At 45.3% G+C, this 22358-nt stretch overlaps 1 protein-coding gene across 3 annotated transcripts in view; it reads right to left on the bottom strand.

Annotated features, from left to right (window-relative positions):
- Window positions 1-8622: 8622 nt before the first annotated feature.
- Window positions 8623-22358, bottom strand: part of AGL (amylo-alpha-1,6-glucosidase and 4-alpha-glucanotransferase) — a 76241-nt gene continuing 62505 nt past the window's right edge. For all 3 annotated transcript variants that reach the window (XM_075003496.1, XM_075003495.1, XM_075003497.1), the window contains exon 34: window positions 8623-12456. In XM_075003496.1, the coding sequence (XP_074859597.1) occupies window positions 12339-12456 (118 nt within the window). In that variant the 3' untranslated portion in view covers window positions 8623-12338. The remainder of the gene's footprint in view (window positions 12457-22358) is intronic.

Here is a 22358-nt window from a genome sequence, read left to right as displayed (position 1 = left end):
TGCCTGAAAAGATGCTACTTTAAGCAAAATGATATTAAGCAAATTCAATTTCCACATAAGAATTAATATAAATGAGGAAGAAGTTATGTTCCAGGGAATTTTCTTTTGCCAAACAAAAGAGAGTAAAAGTTTTAAATGATTTAAAATAATTCATTACAGTACTCACAAATGATTATTATGAAGCTTAGTTGAAGCAGGAAGGTAGGAGGGTCAGGCCCCCACACCCTGACCCATTGCACCTGCTTGGCACTCCTGCGAGGGGACAGAGTCAGGAATTTGCCTGCCCTGCATCTGGAATGCTAGGTGGGCTGGCAGGGCAAGCCAAACAGCCTTATATTGGAAAACTGACTTTAAACGAATATGTTCTCTTAGGATTTGAATCTAAAGTTTCTGTATGTGAAAAGAATAGTTAATAATTGTGCTCTTTTGAAAAATTGTACCAATAACCAGAAACTCATTCATCTACAGTAAACATACACAAGAAAACTGTGTCCCCATTTAACCTACCATCTAGTAATCTTCTTAGTTTCAGGGAAAGACCTCAGCAGATTCAGCTAACCTGTATCTGAATAAAAATCAGAAGTGAAGTTAGTTGTCTGGTTGTACCTAAAGGAGGACAAGAGACTTTTGACATGGGTTTAATCAACCTGCAATTTTATTATTGGATGTCTGGGTCTACATGGCAGATAAAATTGTACAGTGCCGGTAACCCCATGTTCATCTTTTCTCATCCAGGTGTCATGTGACTAGATTTTTATATTTGGTATGGAACCATTTTGTGTGTCTATAGTATCTCTTGGCCCCAAACAGTGTGCAAAGGGGCCACGTGAGGTGTCTAATGAAAGCTGAGTATGCCCTGAATTGTGTATGCTACCAATAGGTCTGTATCACGTTGGTAGGTAAAGTTATAGATTTTAGCTACGTAACCATATTAAAAACGTTCAGAGCCAAGGATACACAATGGGAAGTGTGGTCGGTGGCCTCTCCAGCCAGGGTAGTTGACTAAGACAAAGGAACATAGACATCTCAGGAATTTAAGACTATCATGTGGGAGTCATCCAATGGCAGTTTGCCACAACAGCTTACCTGGTCAGGTGGGGGCAGACTCACTAGTGATGGGAAGGGGGAAAGGGTTTTGTCCCTGGGCACGAGAAAACTGTGAGGTGGACCTAGCAGTGTCCATCTTGGACTTGATCTTGCTTCTTTGTTCTGGTTTCTTTTCAAAAGTTCCATTTTCCAGCATGACCAGATCTACAGCTCTCCAGCAACTAAGACTACGTGACCTGGAATGTACTTTGAGAGACTTTCAAGAATCAGCAGATAACATCACTGGCCTGCATCAGTAGCTGTAATTGGTATATGTAAAGTATCACTAAACAGTTTTTCTCTCCAACCCCCATTCATTTTTGTTAACAAACCTTTAGTGGTTTAGACCTGAAGGATTGGTGAATGTGGTAACTTGGGTAAGATCTAACTGTATATTGATTGGGGCTGCATCCTTTGAGGCCTGGAAGACTGTGTGTGGAGGTTGTGAAATAGTTTTGAGAACCACGCACCTGAGTTTGGGGGTTGTTGGTCTGAGCTGGTATAGCAGCTGAGAAGTCTGTGGGTTTGCTTGTGGGGCTTCTGGCTGGCTCTTGGGGCTGGCAGAGGTACTTTTGTGGCTAATTGGATTTGCCTTAAGCTACATCTACACGAGAGAGATCTTTCAAAAGGGGCCCTTCCGGAAGATGTCTTCTGAAAGAACTTCTTTTGAAAGAGTGCATCTACACACAAAAAAGCAGACCAAAAGAAAGATCTGCTATTTCCAAACAGAGTGTCCACACAGTCCCCCCTCTTTAGAAAGAGCAGGCCAGGGACTGAAAAAAATCAGGTGCCATGGAGGACTGCTCTTTTGAAAGAAGGGCCGTGAGGAACATCTAGACACATCTGCTTTCGAACGAAGGCGCTCTTCCTGAAACAGGAATGGAAGAGCGCTTTTGAAAGGAGTGCCACATTCTTTTGATTTACTTTTGCAAGAACACAGTGTGTAGATGTTCCATAGGATCTTTTGAAAGAGCCCCCTTCTTTTATAATATCTTTTGAAAAAACTTGCTAGTGTAGACACAGCCATAACGAGAAGGAAATCTCAGCCTGGGGCTGTAAGAAGCCTGGTTTAAAGCAAAGATACCCTGGACTGATTTCTCTAGCTGTGCCAAGAAACCCGGTCCTATTACACCAGGTCCCGCAAGCAGGTCCATTGCAAGAACCTTACAATCCGACCCCCTCATAGGAGAGTTAAGATGAGCTATAAGAATGGGAGGTGGTTGGTTCTTTTTCTGTCTTAAAGGATTCTCCAGCCCTTCTCTTTGTTTCTTTAACAAATATCTCTTTTTAAGTCCTTTCTCAAGCCATTTACTTGATTGTTCTATCTTTTCTATTAAGTTTCTGCACTAGGCAGCCACCACAAGGGAGCCCCAGCCACTACCTTGGCTGAGAACCAAATATCATAGAGTAGAACCAAGCTCACAGACTTTCTGGAAGATAACAAATGCTACTCAGTCTCCTTGATGAGTTATTCACATTTGCAAGTTTAATAGCCCTGCTTGCCCTTCATGGTGTACATGACACAGTTCCGAGCGCCCTTGCTAGTGCCCCTAAATAGCTCAGACATTAGCTCACTGATCCTGAAAGTACACAATTGCTTTTAAGGATGCTGTTCTGAACAAGGCCATTTGGATTCCTGAGATGACATGCCATCTCATTTATGGGGCCAGTGGAACTCAACCTTTAAGCCTGCTGTGTAGATATGGATAACCATTTAGTTTACAAAACGTAACAGGCAGGAGGGGATTCCAAAACTGTTGCAGTAGACAGGTTATCCACAACCCCATGAATCTGTAATTGCTTGAATTTGTTAAGAGATGTCCTATAGATCTGCCATCCAAAAGAAGGCAGTGACTCTGCTATAGTGCTAACCACCCTAAACTCAGGTTCCACATTGCTAGTGGAGTTCATTCAGGTTCTTTACAGGCTCCTGGTGCCAGCTTTGGAAGCCTGTTATGTAAAAATAAGGCAAGGCATCTACTACGCCAGTGTCAACCCAGGAAAGATAATAATGTAATATGATCACATCCTGGCACCTATTCAGGTACCATTCCCCAAGTGATAAACCTGTGGACTTACGTGCAAGTGACTGTGGGAAAGGCCCTGCCTAGTCTGCCCTTGATACATTTCTGTGCATTTTTTTTTGTGTGTGTTAAACCTTATAGCTCAGCCACTCCCCTGACCTTTCATAGAATCACAGAACAATAGAGCTGGAAAAGACCTAAAAAAAGCCATCGAGTCCAGCCCCCCTGCTATAAGCAGGATCAAACCTGTCAGATCAGCTTCGCCAGGGCTTTGTCAAGGCGAGACAAACACCTCCAGGGATGGAGACTCCACTACTTCCCTGAGTAGACCATTCCCATGCTTCACCACCTTCCTAGTGAAAAAGTTTTTCCTAATGTTCAACCTGGATCTTCCCAACTGCAACTTGAGACCATTGTTCCGTCCGTGTTCTGCCATCCGTGACCACTGTGAACAGCCTTTCTCCAGCCTCTTTGCAGCCTCCCTTCAGCAAGTTGAAGGCTGTTATCAAGTCCCCCCTCAGTCTTCTCTTCTGCAGACCAAACAGTCCCAATTCCCTGAACCTTTCTTCATAAGTCATATGCTCCAGCCCCCTAATTATTTTGGTCACCCTCTGCTGGACCCTCTCTCGTGTATCCACATCCTTCCTATAATTGGGGGCCCACAACTGGACACAGTACTCCAGATGCGGCCTCAAAGCCAAATAAAGAGGAACAATCACTTCTTTGGATCTACAGGCAACACTCCTCTTGATGCAACCTAATATGCTATTAGCCTTCTTGGCTACAATGGCACACTGTTGTCTCATGTCCAGTTTCTTGTCCACTGCAACTCCCAAATCCTTTTCTGCAAAACTACTACCAAGCCAGTCAGACCCCAGCCTGTAACAATGCTTGGGATTCTTCCGGCCCAAGTGCAGGACTCTGCACTTGCCCTTATTGAACCTCATCAGTTATCTTGCAGGCCAGTCTTCCAATTTGTCCAAGTCACTCTGGATCCTATCCTTACCCTCCAGTGTAGCTACCTCTCCCCTAGCTTAGTGTCATCCACAAACTTGCTGACGGTGCAATTCAACCCCTCATCCAGGTCACTGATAAATATGTCGAACAGAACAGGACACAGAACCAAACCTTAGGGCACTCCACTAGAAACCGACCGCCATTCCAACATCGAGCTGTTGATCATGACCTGCTGGGCTCGACCTTCTAGCCAGCTTTCTATCCATTTTACCATCCATTTATCCAATCCACATTCCTTTAACTTGCTGACAAGAATATTGTGGGAGACCGTATCAAAAGCTTTGCTAAAGTCAAGATCAATCACATCCAATGATTTTCCCCTTTCCACAGAGCCAGTTATCTCATTGTAGAAACTAATCAGATTGGTCAGGCATGACCTGCCCTTCATGAATCTATGTGACTATTCCTGATCACTTTCCCCTCCTCCAAGTGCCTCAAAATGACTTCTTTGAGGAGCCCCTCCATGATTTTTCCAGGGACTGATGTAAGACTGACCGGCCTATAGGTCCCTGGATCATCCTTCTTCCCTTTTTTAAAGATGGGCACGACATTTGCCTTTTTCCAGTCATCTGGGATCTCTCCCGCTCTCCACGACTTTTCAAAGATAACGGCCAAGGGCTCATCAACAACATACGCCAACTCCCTCAGAACCCTCGGATGAATTAGGTCCGGGCCCATCAATTTACGTACATTTAGCTTTTTTAGATAGCTCCTAACCTGTTCTTTTCCCACCAAAGGCTGTCCACCTTCATCCCACATCGCATTAGTCCGGGAGCTGTCCTTGTCCATGAAGACAGAGGCAAAAAGCATTAAGTACTTCAGCTTTCCCTACATCATCTGTCACTGGGTTACCTCCCTCATACAGTAGGGGCCCCACACCCTCTCTGATCACCTTCTTCTTGTTAACGTGCCTGTAGAAACTTTTCTTGTTATCCTTCACATTGCTCGTGAGTCGCAATTCCAGTTGCGCTTTCGCCTTCCTGATAACTGCCCTACATTCTCTAGCTATACGTTTATACCCCTCCCTAGACATCTGTCCCAGTGTCCACTTTTTGTGAACTCCCTTTTTGTGCCTAAGTTTTCCAAGGATTTCCCCAGTAAGCCAGTCTGGTCTCCTACCATATTTACTTCTCTTGCTGTGCATCAGGACAGTTTCTTCCTCTGCCTTCAATAGGGCTTCCTTAAAATACTGCCAGTTTTCCTGGACTTCTTTTCCCTTCATGGTAGCGTACCATGGGATTCTGCCCATCAGGTTCCTGAAGGAGTCAAAGTCTGCTTTTCTGAAGTCCAAGGTATGTAATTTGCTGCTCTCTTTCCTTCCTTTGGTCAGGATCCTGAAGTCTACCGTACTCACAATCACTGCTTCCCAGGTTGTCACACTCCTCTTTGCATTTCTTCCCAGCCTCCAAGTTCCTTTCTAACCACAGGGTTTTGGTCACCGTCCCCCAGCAAACCTAGCTTAAAGCTCTCCTCACTAACTTTGCTAGCCTACTTGTGAAAATGCTCCTCTCTCTTTTGGTTAGGTGGACCCCATTTCTTCCCAATAATCCTTTTGCCTGGAATAGTGTTCCATGATTGAAGAATCCAAAGCCCTCTGACACCACCTGTGTGACCATGCATTTACTTCCTCAATTCGACGGTCCCTACCTAGCCCTTTCCCTTCAACAGGAAGGATGGACGAGAACACCACTTATGCTCCAAATTCTTTGACGCTTCTTCCCAGCACCACAATCTGCAGTAACCTGCTCAAGGACATTCTTGGCTGTATCGTTAGTTCCCACATGCAGAAGCAGGAAGGGGTAGTATTCTGAAGGCTTGAGCTGTTTTGTAAGGCTCGCAGTCACATCCTGAATTTGAGCTCCCGGTAAACAGCACACCTCACGAGATGGCAGGTCTGGTCGGCAGATGGATGGCTCAGTCCCTCTTAGGAGGGAGTCCCTGACCACCACTACCTGTCTTTTTCTTATGGGGGTGGTGGTCATTGAATCCCCACCCCTAGGGCTACACATCCCATGTCCTGCAGTAGAAGCAGTTCCCTTCCAATTTTTAGCCTGTGATGCTCCTTCCAAAGCATTCACCACCGCAGAACCAGTGGAGAGACCCTGAAAGCGATTACTTATCTCTGTACTGATGGGGAACTTGTGTACCAGCCTTCTTTTTCTTCTAAAAGTTACATGCTGCCAGTTCTCCGCTTCATCCCTTACCGCCCTCCCCGGTTCTTCCGCCCGCCGTGCTTGCAAGATTAAATGCTCCCTTCTGTCAAGGAAATCGTCACTTGAGCCTCCAGTTCTCTAATTTTTCCTTCTAAAATGGAGACCAGCTTGCACTTAATGCAGATGAAATCCCTTCTTTCCTCAGGCAGGAAGACAAACATGGAGCATCCTGAGCAGGTAACAGCAGCAGACCTGTCACTATCCATGCCTGCCATCCTAGAACAGGGATTTAAAAGAAAGGCAAGGGTCCCTGGCCCTTTCCATTCCTTTCCAAACTCCCTTTCTAAACTCCATTTGCAGTCCCCCGGTTTGCCTGGACACTGCTTTATAAAGCCCTGAACTGCCTCAAAAAGTCTCTCTCCTTACTGAGGCTCAGCCAATCAGCAGAGGCTTCTAAATATCAGGCTTATTTAGAAGCCAACAGTTTCCAACTGAGAGTCCCAGGTCCACCCTCTGTGCGGGGGGGGGCGGAACCCACATACCACAGAGCAGAAAAAACACCACAGCCACAGCCAGAAAGCCCCAAACACACCACACACCTAGACAGCCTCTTACTCAAAAGTCCTCTATTTGCTTTTCCTTTACCTGGAGAACTCCCTCTCTAATTCCCTTTAATGTGTTTTGAGTGCCAGCAGATTACATACCCCATCCACACCCATGACTCATGATTCTTTGATTGTATTATCCATAATCCTTGCAGACAAAATCCTAAACCCAGAGAAACGTTTCACTACCATGTTTAATTTTAAAGCACTTCCAATTGTGCCCCAGGCAAAAATCCCTCAACGAACCTGTAACCTGATTATTAAAATTCAGTTGTTATGAGTAGGGCATATTTTGCTGTGTTGCTATCCTGGTGTACAGCTAGGAGAAGGATGTTCCGTACTGTTCACTAGACAAGTTTCCCCTCACCCACCCCTTTTATTTTCTGTTTGCAGAGAGCTGTCTGTCTCCTGCCCTTAGCAGGGAAAACTGGATGTGTGTGTCACTCCCTAATGACTAACCACAGCACAGCTTGGAGGGTGATGGTGTGAGGGACCTACACGCTGTGTACCCCCCTAACCCAGGGAACGAATAAGCCTGCAAGAACAAAACAGGGGTAGGTATTAGCATGGGGAGGACTCATGGTCACATACCATCTTGCCCCAGCTTACCCCCACTACACCCTTCCCCAACCCCTGCACCACTCCCTCACAGCTTCCTCCCACTACTGTTCTGACTTACCCCATTCCATACTTTTGCCAAGGTTCCTGTCCCCCAAGCGATGGGTCCAGAGGTGTTAGCGGGGTGGTGGGGGCTGGCACTGGCAGCTGGGGTAGGGACCCTGCCCCCACTCAATGGTGCCTCAATAGACTGCCTCACTAGCCTGAGCCCTCCCCCGACCCCTGCTTTCCTCTAGCTGGACAAAAGCAAAGTAGGTGCTGAAAGAAGGGAGGGGGGAAATTGCTGTTTTGCTTTAAGTGGTGCCCTGTGGAATGCTGTGCTGCCTTGTACCTGAGCCTGCTGCATGTAAAAGGGAAGTTTCAGGTGCAGGGCTGCCTCTTGTACACTCAGCATTCCTAGGAATGAGTTTGTGAGCCCCTTCCAAAACACTTTTCATCTCCCTCCACCATAAAGCACTGTTACTTTCACTGAGTCACACACCTCCACTCCCCCAACCCCCATGTCCTGGCTTAAAAGATGCAGGGTTTTCATTTTGACCAATCACACAATTCCCACATTTCATTTTAGTGATAACAGAGAGGGAGCCGTGCTAGTCTATATACTATCAAAACAAAAAGCAGTCAAGGAGCACTTTAAAAAACGAGCAAAATAATTTATTAGGTGAGCTCTCTCACCTAATGAATTATTTTGCTCGTTTTTAAAGTGCTCCTTGACTGCTTTTTGTTTTCATTTTCATGGAAATCTTTTCTCAAACTCATATCACTGGGCATTTTCATCGTTGGCAGAAGAATGTAAAGTTCAACACCTTCATTTACCATCTGAGATTTCACAGACTTTATGCTTTTTTTTTCTTTTTTTTGATAATTTGTAATAGTGTTGTTTCAGCTTAAGCGCTTAAAGTCTGAATCCAAGTATAATGAGTACATATGTATTAGGGATCAAAATTAACTAGACGTGTACATAAGCTATTTGTGAGAAGAACTACAAAATGATGCGTTTTGTCTTCAGCTTAAACAACAGCAATAAGTAGTTCATTTCAACTGTTAAGTAACAGGATTTAACAATTTAAGATTTATAAGTTACTGGGGGTGAACTACAGTGACAAAGTAAGAGAAACACAATGTTAAGTAATTTTATTTTATACTGTTCACAGACAAATGAATTACATTTTTTTACATTCAGCAGTTACTATGCTCTACACTCAAATATTTTCATATTACAACATGCCATAATTTTTTAAATATTTTCCTCAAATTATGTATTTTGATCATTAAAATCCTATTAAATGAATGAAAACAGATTAGAAATAATGTATATTACTTGAATAGACAAATAAGATTGGCTGAAGCAATGCTAGTAGGTTTCTGCTCCATAGCATACAAAAGCAAGAAACAGATTGGCTACATCTACAATAGCATTCCTCTTTCGAAAGAGGCATGCAAATGAAAAACTGAAAATGCAAATGAGGCACAGATTTACATATCTGGCACCTCATTTGCATATTATTTCAAAAGAAGAAAAGCAGTTAGACACAGCTCTTTCGAAAATTATCCCCCCCCCTTTTTTTTTTTTTTAAAAAAGGAAGAAGGGGTCTTTCAAAAGATGGGGATTACTTTCAAAAGAGCTGCATCTACACTGCTCTTCTTCTTTCAAAAGAATATGCAAATGAGGAACCAGATATGTAAGTCTATCTCATATGCATTTTCAATTTTCTTCATTTGCATGTCTTTCGAAAGAGCAATGCTAAGGTAGACGTAGCCATTGATACATAGCAGAGGGACAGACACCTCATTCACTTTACCTATAGAAGGATTTCACTGACCATAAGTTTGAGTGATTATGTTTTATAGTATATTATACAATGGTGTTAGTGTCACCCGTGGTTCAGGATCAGTCAACATTTCTAAATTATACCCAGCTATTTTTAAAGGTGTTTACAATTTGGTTAGATATAGCTTACTTTGTACTGAAGCCCGTCATACCAAATAAAATATCAGATCAACAGTTCTCTTTCTTCTACCTCCCAAAATTTAATGTAAAGCTACTTTAAATATATTCAGAAGGAAATTCAAGAAAGTTTGACTAGGACCTTCCTCACTTCATTCTTAAGTTGTCCAGTCTGATCAGAAGTGTTGAAATGTTTGAGATCAAGGCAAGAAGGATTGAGAGGTAATTTTAAATATAAATGCTCCTGTTTCCATGTGCAAAACCAGGCCATAACATACATTTTTTACCTACTTTAGTCTTAAAAGTATGTAGTCCTAGTGACAGACATTCAGCTAATCAGTGCACAAGTAGATATGAATCTATTCACAAAATTCATAATTACCACTTGTACATACCTGCATAGATCTGACTTCTTTTTAAATATCTTAATATTAAGTTAAAAATAAACTAGCAATGAGACAAATGTACCATGTTCATGTCAACAATGCAATTCACTTTTTGTTTTTAAAGTTAGCCATAACAGAATAGAACTTTTTGAAGCATCTTTTTCTCCCATTGAAAGATTGCTATTGGAATTTCATTGATTGCAGTCTACTTAGAACCATCATAGGTCTTCAAACTCCTTTCCAATTTCAAGACAGCTTTACTGAATAACTAAACTACCCACTGCAGACTTTCAAATTTTAAACTACAGTAGTAAGAGCTAAACTAGAAAAAGCCTCAATTTTATGGGAAAGCAGTATTCATTATGCACAGATGTTAAACATTTAAAAATTAAAAACTAAATTTTCTCAAATGCACACAAACAAAAATCACATGTGGATTTATGACTGCAAACAGTTCACCTTTACTGAACTGTTGCTTACTTTTCAACAAATAAAGTCAAAAACTGTACTTAATCTGGATTCTAGTTACGAAATCCTGATTAGTAAAGGACAAAGAATAGCTAATATTTATACAGCACAATGAGTCATTTTCCTTTAACTCATGTTATTGTCTCATCTCTTGCACAAATCTGTTAGGCTAGGTTACAAAAATCCTAAAGAATCTATTTCCAACAGATATAAACCTGAGAACAAAAACTCTGAAATAGATGAACTTCCTTGAACTATTATTTCCAACAGTTTCAAACTAAATTAAGGAAAGTCAACAGCACATGCCACACAAATGAAACCATGGTTAAATACAGTGAATACGGCAAAGTGATCTGCAAAGTAGTTCAACTAATGAAAGTGAAGCAGAATAAATTTAAATAATCTGAACAAAACACTCTGGTTACAGTAAAATAAAAGCTCTGAAATTCACCCCCAGCAAAACTACACCGGACCTTTATCTTTAGTCTGCTTGCCAAACTGCCTCTCTCAGCACTTTGTTCTTCAATATGCATATAAACACTATATTCTGATGAAGACAGGTATGTGCCAACACTATATTTTCAGCGTGTTCGGTAAATTTTAAAACATGAAGGCAAAATATATGAATGGGAAAATGTTAGTAGGTTTGTATTTCCAATCTGTATTGTCAGCCTATTTCTTCTACAATGCAATACTGCATTTCCTTCGGTGGTGTTGAGGATGTGACTGGTCAATCTAGCTGTTAGCTATTCATTACTTTATAGACCAGCAGAAGATTCAAATTAAAATATTTCCCACCGTGCCCGCCTTCCATAATTTTTGAAGAGGTTGGTCTGAGGTTAGGTAAAAGGCATGTTCTTATGAAAATTACATTCAAGGGGAGAAAAGCAACAGGCAGCTGTCAGTAACATTACTCTTACTAGCACCACTTCTGAAGACTTTGGAGCTCTGACTGACTCTTTTCTGCATCTGGGGTGAAACCAAGATCCCACTGAAGTCAAAAGGAGTTTTTCAACTGACTTCAGTAAAGCCAGAATTCTATCCACAGTGAAGGTGGCTACTAGAAGCAAGGGCGGAAATAAATTTAAAATTAATCATTAAGTCAGCACTCAAACCAGTGGGTTCCTGGATCATTTGACTTCATGTGATATATGCACAGAGAATTGCATGATAAAATATTTCTGCTTTCCCCGGTAGAATACATTTGTTGACAGGCATATGTTGTTTTAAACCAAATAATGTTAACGAAATAAAGTTTGACCAGTTGGTTCACAAACACAAAAAATAACCTATGAATAATCTTGCTCAGGATAGATCCATCCATGTCATTAATCAGAATTACAGTCCTCAAATTTAAGTCAAAGTTTGTGAAGATACTGCATGCATCTTCATAAGATTAATTTACTTTATTATATGTGAAGTGAGAGAACTTTGTTATTTTAATGCAGCATTCAGTTCATGGAAGGGAAGAAATTGGTAGGAAAAGCTACACAGTTCAGCACAGAGGGATAACACACTAATGACAGTGTAGTCTATTAAATGACCTGTAAACACACACTACTACCTACAGTCCAACCTGTTCTCCCCCTCCCATGATGAGTGTGCACAACATCTACTGACAAACAGGAAACATGGAAAAAACTGAGTTTAAAATTGAATTTCTGGAGCCACTAGGCATTCACATTCTAGATTTGGAACTGGACAACAATTCCACAGGCATCTAACGTCTGATTTAGGATGCATACAAATCAAAAGCTATTTTAAATTAATTGTATACATTCTGCAAGTTGCTGTTTTATAGTCTTTTTTGTATCAAACTGATATATATTAATACCAACATCCTGCTTTGCAGAAGCTGAGCAACACTCAGATTCTTCTTCAGTGGGAGATACTGATACTAAGCACCTTTGAAATAATCAGGCCACAGTTTTAAGTACCTGGAAAGCATTTTCTCTACATTAAGAGCAAGCTGTTCATTTGTGCCTTCTTAATACAAAGTACATCAAAGTTACCAAGTAATCAAAACCAACATGTTACAGGTCATAAAGAACCTCAAGGATAGCAGCAATTGTCCAGGCTTGTGATTCACAGCTGAACGGACAATATTGCCCATTTTCATTGGTCAGCTCTGGAAGCCCCTTCCAGGATGACCTGGCAAATAAAAAGAAACCCATCACAAAATATGATTAATTCTATATTGTGCAACAAATTAAAAGATTCTCTTCTATGATTATAATTCTAAATTATTTTAGAAGTACGAGTCTGCCGAGCCGAGTGTAGAAAAGAACAAATACCAAAACAATGAAATTACAAAAGCACTGAAGTGGTGAAAAAAAAATAAGAATACCAACGTGTGTCAAGGCACATGGTGATATTAAAACGTGCAGGCTGGAGGAACCTCCTGAGACTCCATTGGGAGGAACCTTCTATATAACCTGGGAATTACAGGTATGTTTGCAGTGCAACTTCTTTACTATACTTTTAAAAAATACTGAACTAATGCAATCAGCATGATTTTGTGCATGTACATAAGGTTCTTCTTGGTCTGACTGGTTCTTTATTCATGTTATTTATAAATGCATTTCAAGCTGTTACAAAATCTCCAAATTAAATGGTATGTCTGGTGGTTTTAAATAAACTTATTTTTTCACTTCTCCCTCTAGTTTTTCATTAACAGAACAGAACACAAAGTATTTGGGAACACAAGAAATGTTGACAGATGCATTAGTGATAATAAATACAGGAAAATAAAAACAATAGTTTGCCCACCATAGACATCCCAAGGCCACAAGTTTAGGCACTATCAATTCTCCTTTTTGTTTGGTCATTTTATTTCAGTGAGACTGCTCATGATAGAACCTCAAAATACAAGGAATTAATCATATATAAAGTTAAGCACATGCATAAAAGCATTTGCAGTACTGGTCTCAGCTTAGGAAAATACATCTGGAGAGATGAGCCCATGAAAGATTCACTAGCCAGACTACATTATGGGCTTATTCAGGAAAGGCAAGTAAATGAGAACAAACATGGCCTGCTGCTTAAATCCTATGCTTCACCTCCACCAAGTTTTATCTGCACAGCCTCCCCATACCAGCCAGTGTGCTGTTTCCTGGGCATTACCTACAACTCAGGGCCCGCTTTCTTTTGCCGACCCTTTGGATTCAGATTTCTCCAATGAACTGTCTCATTTTATCTTTTTGGACAGACAGAAGGTACTGAACAGGGATATCATAGGCCTGAAGGTCCACCACCAGAATTCCAGACCTCCTACTTTTAAGGTCCTTTAGGCCTTTCATGTGCACTGAACCTCAGCTGTAAATTATGATCAATTAACCATTCCAACAAATTCCTAATATTAGGCGCTATTTTTATGTGACCTATGCCATTGTGATTCTATGGAAGTTAAAATACTGCCATGCCTCAGCTAATATGGCCCCAATGTGAAAAACTGCTACCTTCTCCTTAACACAGACCCACTGCATCCTCAGTGTTCTTAAACCATATAACTAGCTACAAGAAAGAGAGGGTTTTCAAATAAAATGCAGTAAGGGACTTAGGAAACCCCAACCAAGGGTTTAAACTGATAATGATAGGGAGGAAAAGTCAGTTGACTCCCATTTCCCTTTGGCTGGGCAATAAGTGTTGGAGCACACATGAGGAGGAAGAACATTCTTGCCTATCTATTCAAAAGCTGTTCACGATGCAGGTCAATCAAGCTTCCTGCCTATTAAACTGGTAAAGTGGCATTTCAAAGGATCTCTGTTTATCCAGAAATGCTGTGGGAGGAGTGAAGAAATGTGAATTCAGAATTTTCATGGCGAACAAGTGTATAGAGAAATATTGCAGGAGGACCAGAGAAGGACTACAAAGACGACAAGAGAACAAAAGGCCAGGGGAGGAGGGATTAGGGAAGGCCATATGTAATGCAGGGAGCCTCTGTTTTCTTAATGAAGTAATATTTCCATTGTGCAGTGAAGTGAGTGGTTTCTGAAATGCAGTTCTATAAGAAACGATTGCCTCCTTCACATCACATACCCACTCAGCTTCAGAAGTTATGTAATACCATTTCCTACAATTTGACTGCTATCTCTTTGCATAATTTTACCTAATACAGGTAAAATTTTTACCCCTCAACTGCTTTCACTGTCTGACTCATGGAAAAAAAATACAGATCTTTAGCTATTTGCAAAGTACACATCTGTATATTTTCCTCTGCATCCAACTTTTTTTTTTTTTTTTTTTATAGGTGGGATAGAATTTAGAACTCAAATTCTGTTCTCTCTTAATAAATAATTTTCCCTTTATTCTTTTCCATGACAGATTTTAAAATTGCTTACTCATTTTCAAAACAAAAAGGCAGTCAAGTAGCACTTTAAAGACTAACAAAATAATTTATTAGGTGAGGTTTTGTGGGACAGACCCACTTCTTCAGACCACAGCCAGACCAGAACAGACTCAATATTTTAGGCACAGAGAACCAAAAACAGTAATCAAGGAGGACAAATTAGAAAAAAACTGATCAAGGTAAGCAAATCAGAGAGTAGAGGGGTAGAAGGGAGGGGAAGGTTAAGAATTAGATTAAGCCAAGTATGCAAATGAGCCCCTACAGTGACTCAGAAAATTCCCATCCCGGTTCAAACCACATGTTAACGTGCCGAATTTGAATATAAAAGAGAGCTCAGCTGTCTCCCTTTCAATAGTGGTGCGAAAATTTTTCTTCAGTAATGTGTAAAATTAGTCTAGCGAACCCTAAGTCATCGGCCACGCTCGGGCATGTTAGGGTGAATTGCATAGGCACTTGAACAATGCAGTGAGGTATGCGAGACAAGGCACGGGATGGAGACAAGCAGTATATATAAGGGAGGCTAACCTAGCATGAAAAAGCAACCCCACAATGTGTGCCATCCGCAGGGCAAGAAATGAGGAACCGAAGTATAAGAGATAGGCCTAAACCGTTTTTTTGCCTTATCAGCTAAATTGCCTGCAGGCTATGTAAGTGACTTTTGTCACCCCCATCCACAGCTCAGAATTGGTAAACAGGAAAGAACCCATGATCCCTGACTTGGCAACCCAAGCAGTGCTCTCTGCATGCCTTAAAAGGAAATTTATAGTATAGAAGGAAATTTATAGTTGTGTAAGATGAAAAGGAGATGGGTGGAAGCGCGGAGGGTTTGCAGGTGAAGAGGAGCAGAAGGAGCCAGGATGTGATGGGTCAAGCCTCAGGCGGAGCCAGCAAACGGCAAGACCACAAAGATGGGTAACAACGTAAGGAGGAGGAGGAACTCCCGAATCCTGGAGTGACCGGACGCTGTCTGTGACAAGGACTGATCACCCTTCGCCGCTCCTCCCGCCTGCTCTGAGTTAAGGCAGAGTAGTGCGTGAATACTCAATGGTACCACGAGGAAATCCGTAACAGTTTAGCTTAGTTAGCCAAATGCAGAACTTTGTTATTTTGTTCCTGTATATGTCCAGCTGCATAAGTAAAAATTAGCAATTGCATTGTCATCCTTGGGTTTCGTCTTTTCTTTAATATCTCGTTTCAGCTATGTGTCTCAGTGGTATGCGTGTCCTTAGTTTCCATGAGCCTGTAAGGGTGCTGTGTAAGGCTGTGGCAAAGATGCCCTAGGGCCCCCAAAAGGGTTTCGACCCGATGACCGGGAAGTTCTGAAAGCTGCCTCAGCCTGGAAGAAGGACCCGTTGAGCCTCCGTGCTCTACAGGACAGGGTGTAGTCTGTGTTTAAAAGTCTCGTTTTTCATATTAACCACAAGGTAACACTAAAGCCCAAGACCCACACCTTGTAACAGTACCAGCCAATGAATTCCACTAACCCATGGGCTGTCCTAGATAACTATTAGGAGTTAGAGAAACCCCAGGGACTGATTTTTTTTTTTCCTCGGCGTTGTTCTCTCTCTCTTACTGATGGTGTGGTGGAAACCCCAATTATAGTTGCATGAGGACGACAAACCCAGTAACACACTACACAATACACTATACTGATAAAAGAGGCCTCCTTGTCCCAGCTACACTCACCATCCACCCCAGCCCCTTTAGGGTTCGGAGCAGAACATATATTGGCTCCTCAAGTAACATGCAAACTCGTAAGTCATTAACAGAATGGCCCACTCCATTAAAATGTTGACTAACCGGTTTTTGGATCTGGAGTGTTTTGATGTCTGTCTTGTGCCCATTAACTCTTTGTCTAAGGGAGTTAGAAGTCTGTCCAATGTACAAAGCATCTGGCCATTGTTGGCACATGACGGCATATACGATGTTAGCTGAGGAACATGAGAATGTGCCCGTGATTCTGTGAATAACCTGTTCAGGTCCAATGATGGTACTTCCAGAAAAAAATATCTGGACAAAGCTGGCAGCGGGATTTGTTGCAAGGAAAGGTTCTAGGACTGGTATTCCTGGGGTATAGGCTGTGGCTGTTGGTGAGGATCCTCATAAGGTACAGAGGTTGTCTGTAGGAGAGAACAGGCATGTCACCTAGGGCCTTCTGGAGTGTGGCATCCTGATTAAGGATATGTTGTAGGTCTTTAATAATTCGTTGCAGCGGTTTGAGTTGGGCGCTGTAGGTGATGACCAGTGGTGTTCTGTTCTTGGCTTTTTGGGGCCTATTTTGGAGTAGCTGGTCTCTGGGTATTCGTCTGGCCCTGTCGATTTGTTTTTTTATTTCTCCTGGTGGGTAATTCAGGTTTATAAATATTTTGTAAAGATCTTGGAGTTTTTGGTCTCTGTCAGTTGGATCAGAGCAAATGTGACTGCACCTAAGGGCTTGACTGTAAACAATGGATCTAGTTACGTGTGCAGGATGGAAGCTAGGAGGAGTGTAGGTAAGTATAGAGATCAGTGGGTTTCTGGTGCAGTGTGGTACTGATCAGGCCATCCTTGATTTGTACTGTAGTGTCCAGGAAATGTATCTCTTGCATGGAGTAATTGAGGCCTAAGTTGATGGTGGGGTGCAGAATGTTGAAGTCTCTGTGGAATTCTTCTAGAGTCTCTATACCATGGGTCCAAATCATAAAGATGTCATCAATGTATCTGAGGTACAGGAGGGGTGTGATGGGGTTCAGGGGTCCCCCTGCACTGCACCCCATCCACTGGCAGGAGTGACACTCACTCAGCAGGTACAACAGGAGGTTTATTAGGCAACAGATGCCCAGTTTCTCACAGAAGCGACAGTACAGCAGTCAGAGACAGTCCTTCCAACCCATCCTGGGGGGAAGACCCCGAGGGGTGCCACTCTGGGGTGTAGCTTTCCCCCTCCTCCGGCTGGCTGCCTCCCAGCTCTCTCTTTCCCTAGCCTCTCTGCCGCCCCTGTTTCAAAACCCAGCTCGGCTCCTCCCTCCTCTTTGTTCAGGGCAGAGGTGTTACCTGCCAGTTGTAACCCCAGGGTCATCCTTAGCCACTGGGAGCTGCTCTGCTTGTCTCAGACATCCAGCCTGACTCACACAGGCCCTCCCCCCACTCCATCACATCTCTCCCCACTTCCAGACCAAACTGAGCAGGGTCACTTAGCCAGTGACTTGGGAAGTTCGGGGCCCTCCCTGCGTGACAGGGCATCGGCTATGGTGTTGTTGTTCCCCTTCACATGGACCACCTCCATGTCGTAGTCCTGCAGGAGCAGACTCCACTGCAGGAGCTTGGCGTTGGCCCCTCTCATGTGATGCAGCCAGGTCAGGGGTGAGTGATCGGTGTACATGGTGAAACGCCGTCCAAACAGGTACGGCTGCAGCTTCCCCAGCGCCCACACCATGGCCAGACATTCCTTCTCTATGGCTGCGTAGTTCTGCTCCCGGGACAGCAGCTTCTTAGTCAGGTACACAATGTGGTGTTTCTCCCCTTTGTCATTCACCTGCATTAGCACCGCCCCCAGCCCCACGTCTGAGGCATCAGTGAACACCAGGAAGGGTTTGTTGAAGTCTGGATTTGCCAGCACTGGGGCCCTGACCACGGCCTCCTTCAGCGCGCAGAGGGCCTCTTGGCACTGCTCAGTCCAGACCACCTTGTCAGGCTTTCCCTTTTTACATAGCTCTGTGAGGGGGGCTGCGATGGAGCTAAATTGGGGCACAAACTTCCGGTAGTACCCCGCCATCCCAATGAAGGCCTGTACCTGTTTCTTAGTCTGGGGTGTTGGCCAATCTCTGACAGCCTCCACTTTAGCTGGCTCTGGCTTTAAGCAGCCGCTGCCCACCTTGTGGCCTAGGTAGGTCACCTCAGCCATTCCCACCTTGCACTTCCCTGCCTTGATAGTCAGACCAGCCTTCTGGAGTAGGTCCAGCACCTGCCTGACTTAGGACACATGGTCCTCCCATGTCTGGCTGAAGATGCAAAACGTCATCCATGTAAGCCAGGGCAAAGCTCTCCATCCCTTTCAGTAGCTGGTCCACCAGATGCTGGAAGGTAGCAGGTGCCCCCTTGAGGCCAAAGGGCAGGACCAGGAACTCGTAGAGCCCCACAGGGGTGATGAAAGCCGACTTGAGCCGGGCATCTTGGTCTAATGGCACTTGCCAGTACCCCTTGGTGAGGTCTATGGTGGTGAGGTAACGGGCTCCCCCCACCTTGTCTAAAAGGTCATCAGGCCTAGGCATGGGGTAGGTGTCCGATACAGTGATTGCGTTAAGCTTGCGATAGTCCACACAAAACCGGACAAACCCATCTTTTTTAGGGACTAACACCACGGGAGAGGCCCAGGGGCTGGAGGAGGGTTGGATCACCCCCAGAGCCAGCATGTCTTTAACCTCCCGCTCTATGTCCCGAGCCGTCTTCCCTGTGGCTCTGAATGGCACACACTTGACAGGGGCATGGGTGCCTGTCTATTCGGTGGACAGCTAGGTCAGTGCGTCCGGGTCTGTCAGAGAACAGCTGTTGGCGTGAATGCAGCACCTCCTTGATCTCCGTCTGCTGGGCAGGGGTCAGCTGGTCTGAGAGGGGAATAGACTCCAGCAAGGAGCCGGCTCCAGTCCTTGTGAGTAAATCCACCAAGGGATCATCCCCCTGCCCCTCCCAGTGTCTGCACACGGCCAGCACCAAGTTCCCTCTGTCCCAGTAAGGTTTCATCATGTTCACATGATAGACCGGTGGCTGTGGGCCCGGTTTGACAGTTCCACCACAATTCACGTCATTTAGCTGTTTGATGACCTTGAAGGGTCCATCCCAGGCCGCTTGCAGCTTGTTCCGCCGCACAGGTACAAGGACCATCACTTGGTCCCCGGTGGCATAGGCTCGGGCCCTGGCGTTCCGGTCATACCAGACCTTTTGCTTCCTTTGGGCCATGGAGAGGTTCTCCCTGGCCAAGCCCATGAGCTCGGTGAGTTTTTCCCGGAAGGTCAGTACATACTGTACCACTGACTCCCCTTCAGGAGAGGCTGTCTCCTCCCACTCTTCTCTGAGCAAGTCCAAGGGTCCCCATACCCTCCTTCCGTACAGCAGCTCAAACGGGGAGAACCCCGTGGATTCCTGGGGCACCTCCCTGTATGCAAACAGCAGGTGGGGTAAGTACTTGTCCCAGTCATGGGGGTAATGATTCATGAAGGTTCTCAGCATCTGCTTCAGTGTCCCATTGAACCTCTCCACCAGCCCATTGGTCTGTGGGTGGTAGGCTGTAGCCCAGGTGTGCCGGACCCCACACTTGTCCCACAAGCTTTGCAGTAGGGCCGACATGAAGTTGGACCCCTGATCTGTGAGGACCTCATTGGGGAACCCCACTCTGCTGAAAATGGACAGCAGTGCATCCGCCACGGTGTCAGAGTCGATAGAGGTCAAGGCCACTGCTTCTGGGTATCGCGTGGCAAAATCTACCACCACCAAAATATATTTCTTCCCCGAATGCGTTGCCTTGCTGAAGGGTCCCACTATGTCTATAGCCACTTTCTGGAAAGGTTCCTCTATGATGGGAAGTGGCCTCAGGGCAGCTTTCCCCTTGTCCCGGGTCTTGTGTCCCTCGGGCCGGCTGCTCCCTCCAGGCTCTGCTTGGCTCCCTGGGGGGGTGGGTGGCTGGCCTCTCTTTCCTGGGCTCGCCCAAGAGGTGGTCCCCTCTGTCGTACGGTCAGGAACCGGTCTCTCTGAGATTCTCAGTCTCTCCGGGACTCCCTCTCCCTCCGGGACTTCCTCTCTCTGTGGGGCTCGCTTTCAAACCTGGCCCGGCTGTTTGTGAAGTCATCTGCCAGTTTCCCTGCATTGTGTGAATCCCCCTGGCTTCCGGTCCACACCCTCAGGTCAGGTGAGCACATCTCGTAGAATCGCTCCAGGACCGCCAGCTCGATCAGGTCCTCTACGGACTGGACTCCCATTGTGAACGCCCACTTCCGGTAGTATTGCCTCAGGCGGGCGGTTGTATCTACATGGGTTTCCTCTGGCCTCTTCTGCGCCTCCTGGAACTTCTTCTTGTACATCTCCGGAGTCAGCCCGAACTTATGCAGCAGGGCCTGTTTGAACCATTCATAGTCCCCAAGCTACAGCCCCTCCAGTTGGCTGAGCACCGCTGCTGCCTTCTGGCCCAGCAAGGGGGTGAGATGCCGGAGCCACTCAGCTGGGGGAACCTCAAGCAACTCACAGGCTCGCTCAAAGGCGGTAAGGAACTCGTCCATGTCCCCTGGGTCCTGACACTGGGCCAGCACGCGCGCCTCCAAGTGACTGGCCACCCCGAGCCATCTGGCCCTCTCCCCGCTTACCGCAGCTGGGGCCTCTTGCCGTCTCGCCTCTGCCATGGCCTGCTCATGCTCCCGCTGTCTCTCTTGTAGCTGACACTCGTGCTCACGCTCTCTTTCCCGTTCCTGGTGCTCGTGCTCACGCTCTCTTTCCCGTTCCTGGGCTTCCAGTTCCTTTAATCTCACCTCAAGCTCCAGCCGTCGCAACTCTGCGGCAGGGAACTCTGCCCGCGATGGACCACCGCTAGCTGAGCGCGACCTGGCAGGCACCGCGACTGTCTGACAGCGTCGAACCCCTGCTCCTGTCGGAGAATCCGACACACTTCCCGAGGCTGACCGGCCACTTTCTGCCGGGACAGGCTCAGCCCCCCCGGATTGGTCATTCTCTTCCAGCTGGGCAATCAGCTGGGCCTTGGTCACCTTCCCCACGGTCAGGCCCCTCTCTCTGCACAGCCCCGCTAGCTCTGCCTTTAGGAGTCGGGTATAATCCATCTCCCTGCTGTCTCCTGGGGTATCCACTCACCAGCAGCAGCTGCAGGAATTGCTCTGTTCCACCTCTGGCTCTTGTGAGGCTCCTTCCTTCTCCTGCGCTCAGTCAGCCACAGCTGGGAGCTCATCCATGGGTGCAGTGCATCCCACTGCTAACACCAGTGTGATGGGGTTCATGGGTCCCCCTGTACTGCACCCCGTCCACTGGCAGGAGTGACACTCACTCAGCAGGTACAACAGGAGGTTTATTAGGCAACAGATGCCCAGTTTCTCACAGAAGAGACAGTACAGCAGCCAGAGACAGTCCTTCCAACCCATCCTGGGGGGAAGACCCCGAGGGGTGCCCCTCTGGGGTGCAGCTTTCCCCCTCCTCCGGCTGGCTGCCTCCCAGCTCTCTCTTCCCCTAGCCTCTCTGCCGCCCGATTCAAAACCCAGCTCGGCTCCTCCCTCCTCTTTGTTCAGGGCAGAGGTGTTACCTGCCAGTTGTAGCCCCAGGGTCATCCTTAGCCACTGGGAGCTGCTCTGCTTGTCTCAGACATCCAGCCTGACTCACACAGGCCCTCCCCTCACTCCATCACAAAGGGTAATAGGGGATGAGAGCTGAGGAATCATTGTTCCAGGTCAGCCATAAATATATTAGTATATTGTGGGGCCATGTGGGTGCCCATAGCACTTCCACTAATCTGGAGGTATAAATTGTCCCCAAATTGGAAATAATTGTGGGTGAGAACAAAAGTTACAGAGGTCAGACGCCAGACTGGCTGTGGTGACATCAGAGATGGTATTCCTGATTGCCTGTAATCCATCTTTATGTGGAATATTAGTGTACAGAGCCTCTATAAAAAAAAACACAAATAGACAAGGCCAGACAAATACCCAGAGACCAGCTACTCCAAGATAGGCCCAAA

The sequence above is a fragment of the Carettochelys insculpta genome, chromosome 9, assembly GCF_033958435.1.
Source record: "Carettochelys insculpta isolate YL-2023 chromosome 9, ASM3395843v1, whole genome shotgun sequence".
Taxonomy (NCBI): Eukaryota; Metazoa; Chordata; order Testudines; family Carettochelyidae; genus Carettochelys; species Carettochelys insculpta.
The sequence above is the reverse complement of the archived record's forward strand: the minus strand, read 5'-3'. Positions and strand labels throughout refer to the sequence as shown.